This window comes from Scomber japonicus, chromosome 7 (assembly GCF_027409825.1).
Source record: "Scomber japonicus isolate fScoJap1 chromosome 7, fScoJap1.pri, whole genome shotgun sequence".
NCBI classification, from domain to species: domain Eukaryota; kingdom Metazoa; phylum Chordata; class Actinopteri; order Scombriformes; family Scombridae; genus Scomber; species Scomber japonicus.
In genome coordinates this window covers 25,270,041-25,292,059 of record NC_070584.1, presented here as the reverse complement: position 1 = coordinate 25,292,059, position 22,019 = coordinate 25,270,041, and the positions used below count along the sequence as shown (strand labels likewise).

Genomic DNA, 22,019 nt, shown 5'->3' with positions numbered 1-22,019 from the left:
CAAACAGGAAACTTTGGCATTAACGTTAAGTGTTTATGTTTTAAACAATACAACTCTTCCTCTCTTTCCAGCAAACACAAACGTATTGGATGCTCCTCCCCTCTTTGCACTTTGATCTTTACTATGATGTGAGAAAAACAGGAAGCAGAAGGAGGGGTGTGCAAACGTGCTCTGGAAACAAAAGCAAAGGTGGATTTTCTTAGTACGCCCTGAAAAACATGCGGCTCTTCTGTCTAATCCTCTCAGATCTGTAAATAAACTCCATGTGTATAGACTGTGTGTGACAGCCCCGCACTGTGGCGGATTACACAGTCTCATCTGCTGTGTTTACCTTTGACAGAAGGTGCAGCGCGGTATTGTGCATGCTTGAACCATGATGCAGACTTATAGATGAGCATTATGAATACATTATTATCACACCAGTAAAATGTCAGCACATGTGGTTTTGCATTGGTTTTTTAATCGCCTTTTTATCATATAGGGACCTTTTAGGGGGTGCTCAGCTGTGATATTGTGATCAGATATTTAATCCCCACAATAATTCTTACATTATTCGTGTTCCTAATGCCACCTGTAGTGATTTCTGTAATCCGGATTTTTTTTCATATGAATAAAAGCGTTTCCTTAGCACCTTCTTCTATGAGATTACATTGAGCCCGTTTTCAAAATTCCACCCCTGGTTTTACCAGTCTGGTTCAGCCACAGTGACAGTGCCTGCAGGATACTCTGAGCGGCGCAGTTTCAGCTGTACAGATCCATAAACATCCACACTACCTCCAGCTGACTCGCTTACGCTCAGCCACATCTTCTACAGATCTACCAGTCGCTATCGCGGGACCTTGTTTGTTGCTCATATGCCAAAAATGTGATTATATGATGATGCTGTAGCTTGGTGCTGCCTCTGAAATTTTACTGACAGGTATTCTGGGAGCTACCGGATAATTCCTATAAGACTGAAAGTCCCATAGGACATTTAATGCTTTGACCTTTGACTGGCAGCGAATGACAAATCAAAGGTCGGTATCGGAGAGAGGAGCCGGGGTTCAAAGCGCATCTCCACCACGGCACAAGACGGCGCTCCCGGGAGAATGGTAGACAGCGCACTGAAAGGTAAAGTCATACTGGATTGTCTATTTCTTCTCATTTGATGTAATTCATGAGCTGATATGCGTTATTTGGCTGTGTCTCTCTTGTATATGAAAGAGCATCATGGTGTGTGTGTGTGTATTTGGAATGTTACATAATATCAGGTTACCTCTGAAAACACTTCCCTCCTGTAGTGCATCTCTCTGCTCGGTGGAGGTTTGCATCAACATGCACCTGTTCCAGGGGGAAACCTTCTGTTTGTCCTCACTTGAGAGTCAAATCAATATTAAGTCACAAACCTGCCTGGGCCTCTATTTGGAGATATGCGCACCCCAGCATTAATGACATCATTTGGGTTATTTTTGGGTGTCGACTACATATGTGTAATGAGACATTTTGTCTTTTATGTAGAAACTGTGCTGCTGTTGCTTTAATCTTATGACAGCTTATTACATTCACTGGACTGGGTTGAATGAACAGTAGCCTATGGAGGCTGTCACTTCAACTGGATTTTTTTCTGTGTCAGCTGATGATTTCGGTAACAGCATTTCAGGACTCCCGTTAAAAGCGCATAGCATCCCGTCAAATCATGTTTACAGACCAAATTTCAAGAAGCCAGATGATGGAGATCCCAGTGTTACGATATTTGAATGAGAAGGTTTTTATATCTTCATCATAAATATGATCAAAGTCATCATCTTCATCATCATCCATGACTGGCTGTATGTTGAGAGAGGACAGCTCCTCTCGTATTGTCCAATAGCGCGCCGTCACATCACCACCGGCGTCATGCATGTCACGTGAACAGCTTAACACAGCTTGGTGTGGTTTCCTGTTCTGATCATTTACCACTGAGTCACCTTTTGCTGTAGAGTCGGGGATGTGGTGTGCATACATCACGTATAAGGCATTAAAAACTTGTCAGACAGAGAATTGCATTGCATTAGATTATACCATTAAATTAGGATGCATTGCATGAGTAGGTGTACCAGGGGTTAAATATATTTTATGGTTACAGGAACAGGTGGGGAATCTGTGTTTTAGCATCAGTTTAACATGTGATCATTCAGTTTTCAGCCCCTAAAAAGTAGGCAATCTGCCAGCTTAGTGTCAGTGTAAAACCAAAGCAGCATTGGTCCCATTTTAGGCACATAGGTAATGTTTCCATCAGAGAACAATAATCCTTGGATTGGATTGCAGGATGTAAAACTCACAGATTTACAGCCATACAGCCACAGACTCAAGTCCAATGTCATGTGAGTGCTATAGCTGATCTAGCAGATTCCTGGATTCTGCTTTAACCCTCATGGGGATAATCATTAATCCTCTGTCAAGTCTTGAGAATGGTGGTAGAGACCAATGAAAAAAGGTATATGGCTCCTTAAAAGACAAGAGACCAGAGTTGGTATCATGTTATATCAGTATCATAAAACAGTGAATATAGAATTACGCATTGTATTAAAAGGCCTTTTTGGAATTCTTAAGATCAAAGTCAGTCTATTTATAGAACACATCTGAAAAATAACTAATATTGCTTTACAGAGCTCTAGTGTCCGTGATACTAGTACAGATCACTAAGGCACATGCTGCTCTAGCTTTATTGTCGTCATTTATTTTTATGCAGTGGTTGCATCAGTAGCAGTCCAGATAAAACCACAATCCACAATACTACACCTTGCATCGGCTGAAGTCATGCATCAGCAATGGTTTTGATAATCCATTAATCATTTTAGGTTCTTAGTCAGACAATAAAAAACTAATTGAAGACATTACTGTAGCCTCTGAGAAATGGTGAATGCAAATTTTTCACTATTTAAAAAAAATTCATAGACTAAATGATTTATCAACACATTATTAAATAATGAAAGTAATCAATAGCTGCAACTTCACTGTTTATAAATGCAATGTTTCCATGATTGGAAGTTGTTATTTTCTTAGATTTTAGATTTTTCTTCACACATAAACAGCAGCGAAAAAACTAGATAACACATGTGAAACAGATGTAACAGGACAGGTTAGAAAATAAATGACATGTTAAGTGTTACTTTCTTAATCCTTTTGTCTATAAAGTAAAAATGGTCTTCCATATTTCCCAGAGCCCAAAGTGACATATTTAAATTGCTTATTTTGTCCAACCAAGAGTTTAAAATCCGAAAATATTCAGTTTACTATCATGTTCACATGCAAAAGTGTTATATTTAAAAAGCTGGAAAATGTTTTGGTGTTTTTGCCACAAAAAAACCCCAAAACCAATCAATTGACAAAGTAGTTATTTTTCTGTTGATCAACCAACTGATTAATCTAGAAATCCTCTAATCTTCATTTGTTTTGAGGTTTTGATGGTGGCACTGCCCTTCTTTGCTGTATCCTATCCATTCACCCTCAGAAGGGCATCAAGGGGTAAATATTGGTAGGCACGGATAGGAACTAGACAGGAAGCACCATTTCAACAATGGGGCGGCAGCACTTTGCGTCCGGTTATCGTTCCTCCCTTTTGGACATTCCGTTCCCGCTGTGCTTTGAGCTCCCGTCTGCTCTCCTAAAAGAGTTTCCCAGGCTCATGTCCTCTTTTCAGAACCATGCAGGGTTTCCGTTGCCAGAGGACAAGGCCAAGGAAGGAAGCATGCCATCAGTGGTCAGTGTTTTGTCCAGCACGGACAGGGTCATAACACAAAAATTGAAAATAAAATGACACATAAAAGGTTTTTGTCGAATTTTAATTGTATTACAAAGAGTCAATTAGCATTCAGTGCCACTAGGAGTGAGTCAGAGTGATTTTCCTTTTTCTGACAAAGCATGGTGCTGTTTTTTTGTATTGTGGACTACAAGACCCCATTTATTTAAATATTCTATTATTACTAGGCCAGGGGTTTTTGTTAAATTTCACTATGGGACTCAATAAGAAATTTGCGCTATTTTGGGCCCACACACACCTTGCACCTGATGACTTTTATTATTTAAATAGATGATACTGCATTGTATAAACTCATGACCATACTGAGCCGCTGTTATGCTTCTTACATCACACAACAAGCTGTTGGAGGATGTCAACTAGGACTCTTAGAATGTTGTGATAGCCATTCTTCACAATTATCTGATAGTTTATGGACAAAAAGATTATTTAATTCATAGGCAAATTCATTAGTTATGAAAATAATCATTAGTTCCCTAATCTACTTTACTCATCAAATGTTGTAATCAATGCAGGTGTTGTGCAAACAATCAATAAAAAGCAATCCCTACACAGGATAGCCAAATCTGACCAGACCCCATTTTGTAAAGAACCTTTAAATTAAATTCACCCACAATAGGAACTTTCACACAAATCCAAAACTTGGGTCTCCATTGGTTTAGGGTGACATGTACAAGTGCAGTGACATCACTGGTGAGAATTAATAACCAACCTATAATAATTCTATAATATTACTATAATATTGTGGGCTTTTTTTTGCTTGCTTTGACAGTATTATTTATAGAAAAGTTAATTTTATGACATTTTTAGGCTATATGAGTTATGCAGCAGTAACATACAAGGTCTGTGTGTTAGGGTGGATTTCCCTTTTACTCAGTCGGGGACTACAGTGATAGCAGCAGCTCAGCAGCAGCAGTGTCGTAGTAAAATGCAGTGCTGAGAAGCTGAAAGAAAGAGGAGGTGGGGTGAGAGAGAGAGAGAGGGAGAGAGGGAGGGAGGGAGAGAGAGAGAGAGAGAGCGAAAGAGAGAGAGAGAAAGAGAGAGAGACCAGGCCACCCGGCTGAATATTTCCTCAGAAAACAGAGGAGAGCGGGGTCGTCCTCTCCTCCTCGGACATGTGGTGTGCTCAGCAGCAGTTGTAGCAGCAAGAGGTGGTGGCGGCGACGGCGCGACGTAGCCTTCCACGTCTTTGGGGCTTCTTTTGTCTTTTAATTTACTCTTTTTGCGTCCTTCGGTTATGAGCTTGCTGGGGGCCTACAAGAAAAAGACCAGTTACGATGGCTATGAATCTTTGCAGTTGGTCGATAGCGGTGGAGACAGCTTCAGTGTCGGCAGAGGGAGCAGCGGGAGCAGCGCACTCGGAGGCTCCATAGCGGCCACACTTGGACCGAAGGCAGGCCCGCTGAGAGAGGAAGACTGCAGCACCATGGACAGCTCAGGTAAGAGCCCCCACCGCCTACGGCAACTTTAATGGCGATTGTATGCTGACTTAAATGTGTTTCAGTTAGATGCATAGACATTAACGCTACCTATAACTGTTTATAGTGTGGCTGGAGAGGTAGCAGTGGACAACACAATAGCTAACAATACTGAAAGTATACAATCATGCTATGCACCTCCTGGAATCCCCTCCAGGGCTCCCAGTGGTTCCCAGACCCCACCTAAATGGTTACACTGAGCTATATAGAGCAGAAACAAATGTGGATACATGTGTTAATTCCATATACTGTAGGTTGTGTAAAATATTATATTCTATAATATTATTCTTTTTTATTCTAATATTCAGTGCAAATTAGTCCTGTACTATTGTATGTAGTTCAGACCAGACTTGGTGGTATGTTGTAGATGTGTAAAGTATCAAAAAGTATTCATAGACAACGTTTGACATCAATTTCCACAACATTGTAAATAAACGCACACCTATATTAGCACACATATTAGCATCATCCATATGGGCATACACATTTGAAGTGATATATCATCAAGAGCTAATAGGATTAAATTTGCTTTGCTACAAAGCAGCAGATGCACAGAATACTCTCAGTTGAGCAATTTACTCAATTGGCCATAAATGATGGATTAGGTATCCAATTAAAACCAAAAAACGTGATAACTCTAATACACAACTTATTTAGCTGATGATAAAGGCACATGGTATCTTCCATCTGTTTGTCATTAATCTGATAGAGAATCTACTATGTGTTTTGTTGAATCCAGTCATAATACATAATTTTCTTTTAGCCCCTTTATGCACACTGAGATGAATGCTGTTATCTTTTAAAGAGCAACATTAAGTTTTATGACTGTTAATATTACTATCACTAATAGGCATGCCATTACTGCTGCTACTACTGCAATTCCAAACACTAATACTACATAATCCTAACAGTAATCATAGTTTGTGTGATATACTGTAATTATTACAATGTGCAGCCTTTATTCTGATTGCCTCAATTGAAAGAACAGTTCAACTTCAAGATTATTTATTTCATTTCAACACATATGGCAGAATGAGATGTTGTTCCTTATAGGTCTATGTAATTAAAGAAAAGTATATAATATAATATATTATTAATAGTATATAATAATAATGTGTACTAATGCACATATATGTGAGGATTGCTATTTGAGCCTAGTTCTGCCCTGTCTGCACCTCTCTGCAGTACTCTGTAGAGTCGGCCGACCTCCAGGGATGAACGTTTGTGTGAAACAAAAGAAGCTGGATGAGGAGGGTGGGAGGGTCAATGGGGAAAGGGGATTTGGGTTGGGGATGGGAGGGGGAGGTTGAGGTGGAGGGGGGACTCCAGTGTCAGATGTCTGTCTGGCTAGCCCAGCCTTACAAATGGTCTTTTTGATCTACGTGCATGCTTGTCTCTGTCTGTGTGTGTCTGTGTATCCATCTGTCCTATTCTCACAAAGCCGGATATTACGGGGTAAAGGTTGGCACTCTAGAAGGAGGGAGACACATTCAAACAAACCATTGATCTCTCTGGCAATGCCAAGAGCATGCTGTGTTGATGCCCTACTCTCTCTGCGAGTGGCTGGGCCCTCTGCTGCTGTATTACCTGATAGAGCCTATATCAGAGCCTCTTCTGGTGTCTGCATTAGCAGGGTTTGTCACTGTAGCTGGCTCACCAGTCTACACACTCCCACATCCATCTGGCCACAGACAGGGAGGCACATTGACCAGCTAGACAAGCGAGCAGGATTGACACAGGCGTGCAGAGATGGAGATACAACAGAGACAGATAGAGTGCCTGATATGCAGGTGAAGAGAAATTCAAGTAATAAAGGTGCAGTTCAAAAACAATGTAATTAATACAGGATGAGAAGTATATTGGCAGATGATACTAGATAGTCTTTAAACAACAAAAAATGGATATGCACACAACTCATTTTTTGAACTAATAATAGTTTGTATATGTAGCCCAATGTCAGCTGTTTTATATTATGAGTGTTATATCTGTCTTCAAACCAAGTTTGGTGTAACTCTGTCTAGACCAGTAGTTCTCAGCCTACGTATTTGGAACCCACCATGGGGAACCGAGATAAATTGGAGGGGTTATGAATGATTAATGGGACAGTAGTGCATTTAAGAAAAAACATTCTCCTACTCAAATTTAAATTTTATTTTATGTTTTTTCTTTAATGGTAACTGATTTTTTTGTCTGGAGAGATTAAATAAATGAATCTAAGTGGGTTTACAAAAAACAATGTTTTGGTAAAAAAAAAAGGCTCACAACTCTTAGACAAAATTGAACCTGTGAGGGAGGGTTGTAAGTAGAGGCTACTTGATTGTAAGAGATTACCAGACAGAATCTGGTCTAGAATATATATCATCTTCTTAAATGCCATCTGGTGTTAACTAGCAAATATAGGGTATCATATAGCTACAATGGAACTGCCAGAAGATGAGCAACACAAGCTTCACACACTATTATTACTGTACTATAACATACACGACTTTAATGATTAAGTATTAAAATAACTGACAAGAATAATTTAATTAGACATGGTGTATTACACTGATAAGAAAAGTAGTAATCTAGTCATGTAATACGGCGTTAACAGATCCGAGCCTGTTAGTTATTCCAGGCTCATCAGCACTGCTCATTTCTCCAGAGCTTTGAGAAATGCTTTTTTACACATTTTGTCCAAGTCCAGGTGTCTAGGCTCTTAGTGGCTTTGCTTATATTTTGATTGTTCAAACCAAAAACAACCTCAAGAAGGCATTTTGACGTGAAGGAAAAGCACAGGTGTGACTTATAAAATCCCCTCAGCTCAGTGGCTCACTGTCACACTGTCATGGCTTACTGTAACAATTGAAGAGAATGGAGCCATTGTTAATATTATTAGTAACACCTGTGTTTTTTCCCAACTATGGCAAGTCAACATATCTGCTGTAAAAAAGGCCTCTGTGATGGATTCAGTTTGTTAGACACAGCCTTACTGCAGTGTTACATCTGTTGAATAATTAATTTGTTGAAAAAGTTTTGATTAATCAGGCTTGTCCCATGACGAAAACTGAGGAGCAATACTGCAATCAGTGGCTTTGAACACATGTATGAGCTTGTTTGGACAGTACAGGTTCAGTATGTCAAAGAGATGAGATTAGAGTCATAGATGGCTAAGATGAAGTTAATTTATTCCTATGTTTTAAAGAATAAATGAGAGCTACTTCCTTAAGAATCCTTAAAACAGCAGAATCTATTGTCACAATACAAAATGCAGCCTTGCTTTAAATGATAGGTTCACAATTTCAATATTCAAGTGCCCAAATTAACATGAACACATTTCGTCTTGCTGTAGTCATTCCCCCTGATCATGATGGCTGTTAAGAGACCCTTTTATAATGCAATAAAATGTAAAGGGTGACTGTGGCTCAAGAGGTAGAGCGGTTTGTCCACTAACCGGAAGATCAACTTTTCCATCCTTGACTCCTCCAACCCGCATGTCGATGTGTCCTTGAGCAAGATACTTAACCCCAAATTGCTCCGATGACTGCGCCAAGGGTGCGTGAATGTTAGCTTCTCCCTGATGATCAGGTTGGCACCGTGCGTAGCAGCCCCTGCCATTAGTGTATGAATGTGTGTGTGAATGGGTGAATGGGACTTCTAGTGTAAAAGCACTTTGAGTGGTTGCAAGAGTAAAAAATGCTACATAGTTACAGTCAATTTCCCATTTAAATGATGGGTGACGAAATCCAGATTCCACAGCAAAAATATGGGCTGTCCAGATTGATCAAATAAAATCAATATCTTCTGATTTAATATGTTTTTTAGTGCACAATTCATTTTTTTGTTTCTGTCATTCCACTGTAGCTGAATAGGAAAACACTACTCGTCCAGACACCGCATTTTCAAAAAAAACAAAAAACAAAACTGTAACTGTGAAATATATTCACTTTATTTAACTGACTTAGATGGCTAAAGCATCATATTATCATTAGAAAAACCTTTAAATATATTTTTGCTTAAAACTCTGTCACTTACATTTTAAGCACGTTGGAAGGGGATCTTTTAATGGTCATTACATTAATTACAGCAACCAAACCGGTGTCAATGTTCACATGGGCACCAGGTCCAAAGAGTGACTCTGGTGCTTTTGCAATGTGACATTTATAAGACATAGTTTAAAACTAGGCCAAGCATTTTAAAATCAAAGCAAAATAAGTTCAAACTACTGACATATAACGAAAATATAATAAAAGATATCATTTCATCCTTTTTTATAATAAATGATATTTGAATATTTTACTGTCACACCTCTTGTCAATGTGTCATGCCACTAGCAGCTTGCCTTCCATTCAAAGCAATAGTCTTCTGGGTAATCTGTACTGTATAGTAGATGATTAATCATAGACTCCTTGTCTCATCAGCAGCATTTATTATTAAGCAGATTAGAGCCTGGGTCTACACTGCAGTCATCCAGGTCCAGACACAAGGCCCAGCACAGTGCAATAGCAGTGAGACAGAGTGCAGTGCAGTGTATTGGTCTGTGAAGATTATTGTGTGTATGTGACCATGTGTGCCATTCACACCAAGCTGAATATTAAGGGAGAAAGGTTGTGGCTCTAGGAGAAAAGATACATATTCAGACAGCCCACTGATCCCTCTGGACATAACTAAAACTGTCTTTCTTTTTTCTTCTCCCTTCCCTCAGCCATCTCTCTTTCTTTCTCTGGCTCGTTCCCTGTCTATTTCTATTGGTCGACTTTGTGAAAACGATAGGAGGCAGTGAAAGAGGAGTGGGCAGCTCTTGGTCATGTCCTTTTTCTTCTAGAACAGCTGTCTCTGTAGTGAGATTTCTTTGAAGTGAGTTGTTCCTTCATCATCACCACAGCAGCCTCTGTACCTGTGCAGGTGGAAAATATGATTGGCACATCCAAGTTTAACTTAGCTTAACTTTTGATTTCAGGGCAGAGCTGGATCCAGGTTTTCCTAATACATTATGTCACGCATCACGCTCACTGCCTAGGAAATGTGCATAGTAAGGAGTTTAAAAATAGACCAAACATTACTGGTGAAAATATGGTGTCACCGGAAGAAGGCAAGGGGAACATTTCAATTTGAATTCCCATTTATAGACTGGAATTAGGCCAGGATATAGTCAACAAATAAAATGAATTAAAGGTTTAGCTCAAGCCAGCCAACAGTATTGTAAACATCTGTAAGTTTTTATTCGGTTTATTCGTTCAGTCTCATGTAATGCTCTCTGTAACTCTTTTTTTCTTGTAGAGTCTCTGCTGACATTTAAATAAAAATGAATTGCCTTAAGTACACATAAAAAGCTCACCCCCAAGAGTTGAGGATAGTACACGTACTGTACAGTTCTACTTGCTGTAAAAAAGGAGGCCAGCTGTCAGCTAAAGGTTGCAAAGTTTAAAGGGACAGATGTGATAATACCAGTGATGCAGTACTAGGCTTTATTCTTGTCATTTAAAGTCAAATTGAGATTAAACTGGATTTTATACATATCTGCTCTGTAAATAACTTGTCTGGATGCTAAGGGGAAATTCTTTGATTTGATCATTGTTCCCACTAGTTTTATACTGTTCTTTCATCTACTTATGTCGCTAGAGTCCTTATATTGATACAGCAAATCAAATCTTGTTTAAAGCTGTAATGTATTGTTTGCTCATAGGCAGAGCAGACGGTCACACCGAGCCTGATAGCATCCTGATACACAACAGAAGAGCCACAGACAACAACCCACTTTAGATTTCTCGTCTCCTTCTTATCTAACTTACAAACATGAAGACACATCTTGTCCTGCATCTGAACTAGTCACCAAACAAACATTTGGCTGGGAAAAGTATACCACTAATGTCAGTTAGCAAGCTATGTAGCTAATTCACTGCTGAGCTGTAGCACATTAAATAGCCTTTAAACCTGCAAATCTAACTTAAAACCTGTTAGATGTTCATTTGGTCTGCAATTCAAAATCTCTGCTAGCGACACTGTCTGTGAATGATTTATAGCTTCAGCAGTTTGTTTACTTTGTCTCACCAGTAGCATGCCAGGTTCTGTCAGTCAAATAAGCCCCAACTCCAAGCAGGTGACACAAAAAGTAAGATTTCTGATACTTTTCTTTTCTTTTTTTTACTATTAACAATACGTTTAAAAAATATTATTTTGATTGTAAAGAAGGATGATTAAATGTGATGGGTGGACCCTTTCAGGTCTTAATGGATAAACCAACAATGTATGATCAATAGACAATCGTTAGGTTTTTATTTCATTTTAATTTGTTCTCTCAATGCAATACTTATTAATATATGAAAATCAGTTACATGGACACTCAATCAATAAATCAATCAATCAATCAATCAATCAATCAATCAATCTTTATTTGTATAGCGCCAAATCACAACAAAGTTATCTCAAGGCACTTTAAGAGCAGGTTCTAAACCGAACTCTTCAGGTTTTAACTTTAAAGAGACCCAACATTCCCACATGAGCAACAGTGGGAATTATTAGGTCGGAGGACGCATAAGGTACATGTTTCTAAACCAAAAAATGTCAAAACATATATATATGTTACCAATATGTATGTATATAAGATTTTTAGCCTAGTCAAGCTCCAAAAACTGGATGATACATGCAATAGCTCAAACGTGTCCCTCTGTCATAAGACCCTCCTTGCCTTGTTGTCACATATTTTTCAAACTCCATGTGTTTAAAATGCAAGCTTTCTGTTAAATAATTCAAGTCACAAGCCTAATCTAAAATGGGGTTATTTCTGTACATCTGGTCATATATTTGTTTTTAGGTACTGTATTAAACTTATTTGTAATGCAGTCATAACCATAATCCGGTCACTGTGTGGGAGTGAATAAAAACAATATCTGTAATGCAGTTGGCCAAATCTGATTAGAACAATGGTAATCTTTATTGGTATAGGTCAGGGGTTTTTAAAGTCTGAGACTGTGGGCCTCTCCTCAGACGAAGCTTGGAAAAAGGCATCCTCTCACTGCTGCAGCACCTGCCTTTGGCTCAACAATTGAGCCAAGATAGCTTGATATTGCTGTTTCACATACTTCACACTGCACCAAAAACTGTGTCTGTAGGCATTTATTTGTTTCTGACTCTGGGAAAGTGGGAAATACTGTAAAATTCCCTTAAGCTACTGTATCTCTGAACTATCTCTTAAACCAAATCACACCCATTTAGACTATTCTATTTGATCTTCTATATAATAACAGTGTAATATTCTTTTCACTTTCAGTCACTGAGCCTTCGCTGAAACTGCTTTGAGCACCCTTAGGGAGGCCTGACTCCCATTTTCAAAATCTGTGGTATAGGCAAAGGAGTCTTATTATTATCCTCAGAAAAAAGAAATCCCTGTCACACATTACAAGCATGTGCATTCAAAAATAAAAGGTCTAATTTTGGAATTTAGCCAAGAATTATCTAACATATAACAAATATGGTGGACAGGATGGACTGAGCAAAATTCATGTATTTGATGGAGTAAAGGGAGAAAGAAAAAAAGAGATAGTGAGAGTAAAAGAGGAGGAAGAAGAAGAAGTTTCTCTATTAGTCGGGAAACATCTGTCTCTCCACACAGATTATCTCAGAGACAGTGTTTTGTTTTTTGTTTTTTATCAGTTTATTTGTCAGGGACAGTGCATATTAATAAACATATCTGTAAATAGAAAAACAGATTTAAAACATTATGAGACAAGTTAGCATTTATAATGTATTTGAGTTTAAGTGACAAAGTCTGCTGTTAAAGTCAGCCTTGACCATATGATGCCATAGCACTGCAAATTTTATCTTGGAAAAGAAAAAAAACTACGCTTTCTGTCAGCACTGCATGTGAGATAATAATAGAAGGGTGAGAGTAGAAATGTTTGTAAAGTATGATACAGTCTCCAATCGTAGTAATTTGTAATGACTAAAATTATGTTAAAAATCAGCCATTTCATTATTCATTATTTTGCTGGTCTGCATGGGCACAGACCTGAGACCCACATCTTTAAGACATCATCATTGTAGTTATTTTGTTCATCAAAGAGAAAGAGATACATTTGGTGTGGACACAGAAAAATGTTCTCACATAGGAAGAACTAATCTCGGGGTAACCTTAAGGCCTCCACAGAATGAGGCAGCGCAAAAACAGTTACAATGAAATAATTAGCCATTCCACAAAGGTTACATTTTTAGTGGCAGTCATGTCATTGCAGCCAACCACCACCTAATGACACTGTAGTAGCTTATCATAATGTAATAACATCTGCCTCAGCACAATACCATGCTCAGTGTAACCTTTAACCAGTATTGTCCAGGGGAATGTGGCTGGCATACTTACAGCTTCTTTCCCATCTTAATTTGACAGTTCAAACAGTAATAAATCTAGAGCAGAACTATGTTTAGACATGATCAGGGGCAATACAAGATCATAATGTTCTCATAATGATAAGCCTCCACCTGGATCAATGTGGTTTTCACTTAATCTATCCCCAATTTTTTAACCAGACACAGATGCCACCTGAGCCAAAAGTTGTTTACAACAAAACTAAATATTATTGTCAGTACATTTTGGGCACTAGTCTGGTGGTAGGACTCTATCCACAAGGTGGATACTGCTGCTTTGGAATGATGAGAGTACAAAATGATTGATTATTGATATTTCTCATGTTGGTTTTGTGATGAACTCTCAGTTTCTTAGAGGAACACTAGCTGAAAATGCTGAAAATCCTTGTATTTTCTGCTTCATCATGTTAAATGTCAGCACTGTCAAGTTACATAGTAAGTGATGCGACTTTGCTTGCTATGTGTGGATGTAAGGAGAGGAGAGAGAAATAAATAGAGAGACAATCTCAGGTCACCAGAGAGGTGCTGGCTCAGATATAACACATTGTGTGTATTCCAGCACTTGCTTACGTTTAGGGTACACACACACACACACACACACACACACACACACACACACACACGCACACACACACACACACAGCTCCTCTGTTCTCTGTTGACTCAGCAAGTTTGATAACACGTGTTTACCAGGTCTGTTATGCTGTGACTCACATATTCATCATTGAAATGAAACCTGTCTCTGTTGGAATCCATATCTATTTTGTTTCCCTCTGGTTTCTGATTGGCTAAAGGTCCCTTGTCTCCAGATATGGACGCCAACTATGGCGGAGGACTGTTGGATATGGTGAAGGGAGGAGCCGGCAAGTTCTTCAGCAACTTCAAAGACAACCTGAAGGATACGCTGAAAGACACCTCCACCAAGGTCATGCATCAAGTTGCCACGTAAGTCACCACTGTCTTAATACATACTGTACATAGCAACTGCATAGCTCCCAATATAAGCGGCATGTTTGTTGCATGTTTTCATAACACGCACCATACATATTGCTCATCTGGCTTAAATGACAGTATTTTGGAAAAACATGCCATAAAATGGTCATTTTAAGTCGTCTCAGTGATGGAGGCACCTATGTTATGTGACTGAGAGATGATGTCTCCACATTTAAATCCTGCATTTTCACAAACCTTTCAAACCTTGTCCAGGCTTTACAGTAGCATCTATACAAAAGCCAGGCAGACACCATTCTTCTCATCTTTGCTAGAAGCTGTATTATCTGTGCACTGTCCCAACCTGCTATAGGCTAAGGGAAGGGGACTTACAATAGTCCGGCAAAAAAAAGAAGCAGCAGTATGTATGTTACTGGAGAAAGATTACACATATTGGATTTGTCTCACTCCAGAAGAAAGTGTAAATAGAGATCACAAAACACTTGAAAATGTAAAATGGTGCCAATATAGCATGCAAAATCTGTTCAATTTTTCTTCTGGAGTTTGTGTTTGGAATAATAAGATAGGGTCATAAAAAAGAGCCAAAAAGTTGTGATTAATTGTCTAATTTAACAAGATTATTCTACAAGTTGCAGGAAACAGCCAGTGTGGAACTTAGTTGACCTACATAGCATTTTCTTTTTTTTCTTTTTTTTTTAGCCTCAGCATCCCAATCCCTTCTGGTGGGACAAGTAGCAAAATCTCCTCATCCATCTATTTCTGGTCTCACCAGCAAATGTACAGTTTTGAATTGTGTTACGGTAATTATGCCTGTGCATATCAACAAGTATCAACGTTCTACATGTTTAATATATTGCCAACACTGATATTCCCCACAAGCAGAACAATAATAAACATCTAAACAGAAGTGTAGGTCTGATAGTGCCACAGCTTTGCCTGGTTTCTAGGTATTTGCATAAATGATGTTTTCTGTTGATAAGAATAATTCCTGTGTAAGAACACTGAAGAATGTGGGTCAGTTTATAAATGAATGCAACATACCTGCAATTCAATGTGAAACAAGAAAGTACGAATCATTTCACTTTTCACAGACCAGGTGGTTGTCTAGTGTCGATATTTCACTCAAATTTTGAAGATCTGTTACTCATTTGAATGCAGTGATGATGCATGCTGTCCAAAAACTTGCATAGATATAGTAAAAAAAAACTTTAAAAAAAGCTGTTTTAGCTTTTGATCATAATATAAAGTAAGTTAGTAGTTATAGAAGTGAAACAGAGCAGTGTGGATGGAGGGAGGTAGCAGAGTCTGGCACGGCTCGGTCCTCCCAGTGTGTTTGTGCACAGGCATCTGCACAGGGCAGCACAAAGGGGCCTCTGTATTGTCAGAACACACATACACAAACACAAACACACACACACACACACATACGCACACACACACACACAGCTCCTCTCACTATTGACTCAGCAAGTTTGATCGCGATTATTCCTCTCTTGTGTCTCCCCTCCTCTGCTGCACATATCTTGGCAAACTCTCACTCTCATGTTCTGCCGTTCCCTGGTGTTTTCAGCTGCGCTCACTTCTCATCTCGGCTCCACCTTTCCTCCTCTCTTCTCTTCGCCATCTATCGCTCCTCTCCTGGCTGAATTATTCATGGCAGTTCATTGTGCCAAATGGCCAGTGCACTGCTGATACAGAAGGATTCATTTCATTAGGGCCCTGTATGTGGTTGTGTGTGTTTGTGTGTACTGTATATGTGTGGGTGGGTGGTAAGGATAAAGGGGCGGTGGGAGGCACGCTGCCATAGCAACAAGCTGAAAACCTCAGAAAGGACAGGTAGATGAGCAGAGGTACACAAATGTGCCACAGTTTAGTATACTATGGAACCACTCAGATAGGTTTATTTGATTTGTTGTGTCAGCACTAACCATCCTGCTGCTATCTGGATAATTTGAGACTTTAGTGTTTTGTTATATGCATCACATTTAATAGCTTTATATAGTAAAGGAATGCAAGTAATAACGCCTTGAGTGATTTTCCAATAAAACGGGTGCACTTCCTAGTTTATTAACCACATAAATAAATAAGCATCTTATGAAGTGAGTTATACTACTGACTATCTAGTATAGTGCATCTATAAAACAGCTCTAGGGATGATGTTAGAAATATATACAGTAGACAGTGTCTTTTTATGCCCAATGGCCATCTGTGTTTCACCTGTGTTGTTCAAAGAGGACAACACTTGGAGATCATTTATGAAAGGTGTGCACTGTAATAAATAACTGCTGGACACTGACGCTTACACAGTATAATGATGCATTCTTGAGAGGTGGCCTGGTCTCCTTCACCCAGCAAAAATGGTTTGCATGGTTGTCATAGTCACATCCCACACATCTGATCCCAGGCATCTGTTAAAGGAGACACATCATGCTTTTTGTCATCTTCTGTTATTTTTTGTTGTTATGATGTTGGATATCTATGTTAATGGGATAAACCTGTGTAAAAGCCAAAGCGGCCTCTTTACGATAATTTTTTTTTGTAATATCCCAGTAGAGCCCCAGAATGAAAATATACACCACATAAAATAATAGGTGATAATAAAATCCCACAATAACAGTAACAGGTTAAAGCACTAAACTGGTATCTTGGGTATAGACTCGTGTTTTTTTTATTCAAAATCTAAATAGAATCAAGACAAAGCGCTGCAATACTATAGAACACAGTGCTTGATTATAGACAATTTTCTAGGTAAGCAGGGTTTCTGCAGGGCACTCATCCCAATTCCTTTTTATTGACTGTAGCCATTGGAGCACTACAGTTGAAATTCCCCAGAGCATACTCAATATAATGCAAAACCCCTGCAAGCACAGTTGTTGCACCAGGCCCTCTTTTGACACCCAACTGCATTGGTTCCTCTTTGCTTGAGCTTCATCTGTATTAAAAGCAAAGGGTTGTTGGTGAATTATTTAAATCGGCTTGCTTGTTTGTTTACCTGGCTGAAGAGACATTTTGCAGAGAAGCCAATCCGGTAACGGCGCTCAACAGCGTGCTTTCCTCTGTCTGTGGGAAACACAATGGCAGTGGAGTCTGGATGGCTGATCTTGTTTTTTGAAAGGCACAGTGTCCTTGGTTTGCACCCAGCCCCCCCCCCCCGCCCCACCCTACACCAGCCTCCCCTTCACTCCCCTCAACAGAGACACATTAATCTCTTTCTCCTTTCCGCCTTGTCTTTCTCCCTTTTATTGGTTTTCACCCACCCTCTCTCACTTATTTTCATTTTTGTTTCTCATTTGTACCCATCTCATTAACACTAAACTCTGCTGACATCTTTCTGTCTCTCTCCTTTTTTCTTGACATTTCCTCTTTTTCAACATGAGGTCATTTCCTCTTGAATTAGGAAGATTAAGACTAAACAATTTGAGAGAATTGTGATGAAATGAATCAACTAGAACAATCTAGTGTGTGTGGCAGCATTTTGTGTGAGAGTGAAAGAAGCTATGTCAGGCCACTGGGTCAGAGGACTACAGTGCAAACATTATATGGTGAATGGCCTTCTGTTACCGCCTTTTGGTTGCCAGTCTCATCTTTAAACTGTCCATAACGAAGCAGACATGCTGTGAAACTATTTGCTAAAAAGAGAAAAGGTTGTAAAATCGAGAATTTTGGAGAGGAGTAAAAGGGAGGGAAAGTATAAAATCCAAATGGGTTATCCATTGGGATCTAACCCACTTACACTGTGTTTGTTTGACTGTGTGCGTGTGTAGTCACAAGAGACTCGGTAAGAGCACCCCTGGACTAATGTAATCTGGCCTAAAATCGTTTCCATGCTACTGATCTTTACTTCCCGGTTGGAAACCTAAACATCAGTGGCTGTGGTGCTGGTGCTGGGTATCTGCAAATGTGTATGTGTTTTTGTTGTCACTCCTTTGTCCTCACTGTGTGTAGGCGCACAGTTATGCAGAGAGCCAAACACATTTCCAGTAAGATTAAGGACAGCTGTTGGCCTTTGAGGCTTTTGCTGGAGCTAATTGTGAATCTGTGAAAGCAGACAACAAATTCAATGATAGTGATTATGAATCAGAAAAAAAGACACGATACCATGGACAAGAGTGTACCAAAGGTGTTACAGTAACAAGAAAACTGAATTCAGAAAAGTTATTACAGAGTACTAGTGAAGGTCAACATTAAGTCCCCATTGCATTGAGTAAACAGTAACATGTATACATGAGCCTCAAGCAGCTAGTATAACATAATTAGCTTGGTTAGCGATACATTAGAAACATACATCATACAAATGATCTCTTGCAGTTTTCACTCATTCACATTCTGTAATTTTTTCTGCGTAGTCAATTAAAACAGATTTAACAGCAACATAGGAAAAGGTTTAATTATGTCAAAATATTTGCTGGTTGGTAGGCGTCTACCAACAAACACACACAGACGCACACAAAGGTTTTTCATTACTTTGCTCAATCAAATTGTATGTCAAGTTGTAGTGCTGAGTGTTCTACATTCAAGCATATGTTTTTAATCATCTGTATACTTTATCACTGAATGACATATTGATCCAGAGAATGTGATTCAAACTCGAGCCAAAATATCTGAGGACTTTTCAAATAACATCATTTGTAGTAAATCATAATAGAGATTGACTAAGCTACAATTTAGGAATCTTCCATTAAATGATGAAGTGGAACAAGGAATAAAAATGTAAGTACAAGAAACATCACAAGAGGAGCACTGCTCACTTGTTTGCATAATAGGCTTTAAATGGGTTTGCATTATAATACTATATTTTGTATCTTACTTACGAAGGAAAAAAACTAAGAGACATCCAATATCAGATCAGTCATGTTAAAGGTGAACATTTACTGACAAATGTCCAACGAAATGAAGAAAAGTCCCTAGTGTCAGATAGGGCCTTTTTTCTGGTTCTCCTTCTCCTCATTTCAGTTTATGTAGCAGTATCCCTAGCAGTGCTCTTTAATTGGTAGCCACTTTGTCCTCATGAGATCTAGAAAAGCTTGTTTGCACACTCAATGGCTATTGGCCATGACCATTTAAATCTGACACCTGACCTGCTTCTGTCCTCTAATTGTGTACTGGCTATTTCAGGAAAGGAGCAGGTAAAGCCAGAGATTTACTCAGCACATTACCAATATCCTGTAGAAATATCACCTCTTGATGTTATGAAAAGGTAGACATAATAGCAGACTTTATGCTCTTCAAGCATTCATAATTTCTTGCAAGGCAATAAACTATTTGTGCTCTAGCAACATCACATTTAAGTCAAGGAAAAACATCTGTTTGGTAGCTTTTAAAAGAGTGTAGTTACTTGTTTTGTCTTATAAACACCCTTTTTGTCACTGTTTTGAACCTTCAGTCTGCATTTCACTCAGGGATAAACACAGAATTGGATCAAAATAGAACTGTGGTCTAAGTACTTCATTATAGTGGGCTTACAGACACGACAGCAGTCTCCTCCCACCTTTCACTCTGATGTATTTAAGCAGGGTTGTTTGCTCCCAGGATACTCCACACAGCATTGAAATACTATAAAAAATCAGTATAAATTGAATACAAATAGTTATTTGGGAATGCCAGTGTTTCTGCAGGTCTTCATCAGTCTTAAAACACTTGAATTCAGTCCCTTTTAAAAAGTCTAACATTTTGTTTACAAAGGCCTTCCATCTTTTTTCTTTCCTGTTGTACACAGTAACATTATGCCTTTTTGTGTGTGTGTCAATGCATCTATAAATTACAAGTGAGACTTCCTAATGAGAAATAAATTAGTTGGGTCCAGGTCATGTTAACTGATGAATTATATTATTGACAGTACTGACTTTGGTGAACACTACAGAAACCCTGGTAAGAGGAGGCACAAGATCCCCAAAAATTGTACATACAGTAAATGTAAAGAAAACCCCAAGAGGCCCTGCTCTTAAGACACAGCAGGCCAGTTGAGTAGCACTACATTACGTAACCAGGTCTAGATTGCATCAAGGCCATATGGCACTCCTCCATGACCACACAGAGATGACTGGCCCAGATCAGCCTGGCTCTGGGGATTTTCACAGTCGGCAACAAGTCGACTCAGTTTGATACACATTAGCCTACTAATGAGTTTTGCATGAGGTTTGCAGAACTGCAGTACAAATTATATGAAACTACTGTGACAAAACACTTTTTTCAAATGACCGAAAATCAACTCTTCAATCATAAGAAACTATTTTTATGAGAGTGGTTGAATACAACTGATCCTATTCCTCCTCAACCTGCACCTGTTTCATCATGTTTTATCAGCATTGTTTGACATCAATTCCATGATGCGGAAGTAGTGAACTGCTTGCATGCATGTGTGCCACAGCTGCTAACCGAATTTAAAAAAATCTCCATATGGAATAGCTAAATATGGTAATGAAAGGCAATGCTGCTCAAATGAAGAATACACATATGGCATTCCTTTGATCCCCGGCAGTTCGGCCTAGACAACTTTCCCACAGCCAAACACATGGAAGCTTCTTCTGTGAAGCCTGTTGAGTCCAATTATAGCAAAAGGTGGATCAACTTTTTGGATGCTGGGCATTCACATATTAATCTCCTCTTTTACTAATTTGATATTTTTCAAGGATAAGGTATCATTTGATCCTACCGACCACATGCTTTAAATGTCTGAAAACAGTGAACATACATGTCTGCTGTATATGATATTCTGTCCTGCAGTTTGAGTTTGCTAAATGTCAAATACTGTCCAAATTTCAGTGGTTTCTCTCACATCCTCACCACTTGTAATAATGCTGATGGTGAAGGTCATAGCTTTGGCTGCAGTTATTTTCTATTGCTCGTCCTTTGCTAAGTGCTATGAGAATTGCATGAAAAGAAAAAAGTGTCTTCAACTGTTTCTTTCTTTGTTACAGGTACACTAAAGGGGAGCTGGACATTGCCTACATCACATCACGGATTATAGGTAAAACATGCACTTGTAGCTCATGGGACTGTGTGTAACAATACCACCAGAAGTATTAAATCTGGGTAAAAAAAATCCCATTGTGGTGAACTTGTAGTAGTAATTTGAAGTAAGCTTTGTAGATATAAGTTGGAAAGTGCATAGTATTTGCATAGTATAATGAAATGGGAGGTGATTTATTATTCTAAGACTGTAATAAAAAAGACACACATAAACACAGAAAAAGACACCTGCACCCTCAGCGTTCCCTCTGTCCTCCTCTCTCATTCTCACATTGCTTCCAGCTCATGCACACACAGCTTTCATGCTCATGAGTGTGAAGCAGCAGTCTGCCCTTTAGAGGACATAGTCAGCTGAACATTTGTCACCTGAGGGCTTCTATCCCATCACGCATTGTATGCAACCGCAGATAGTCATGCTTGAATGTGGACATACTATCCTTATTGCAAATGTCAGTTAATTGTTTGCAGAATAATAGTAAAGAAAAAATATAAGAGTGTAAGCC

At 38.9% G+C, this 22,019-nt stretch overlaps 1 protein-coding gene across 3 annotated transcripts in view; it reads left to right on the top strand.

The window, feature by feature from the left end:
• The first annotated feature begins 4,850 nt into the window (after nt 1-4,850).
• The window catches only part of dnajc6 (DnaJ (Hsp40) homolog, subfamily C, member 6), a 37,024-nt gene continuing 19,855 nt past the window's right edge, over nt 4,851-22,019 (top strand). For 2 of the 3 annotated variants that reach the window (XM_053322204.1, XM_053322203.1), the window contains exons 1-3: nt 4,851-5,217; nt 14,406-14,541; nt 21,465-21,514. In XM_053322204.1, coding sequence (XP_053178179.1) covers nt 5,016-5,217; nt 14,406-14,541; nt 21,465-21,514 — 388 coding nt within the window. In that variant the 5' untranslated portion in view covers nt 4,851-5,015. Of the gene's footprint in view, nt 5,218-14,390; nt 14,542-21,464; nt 21,515-22,019 lie in introns of all 3 variants that reach the window. The other variant, XM_053322202.1, reaches the window with a different exon arrangement.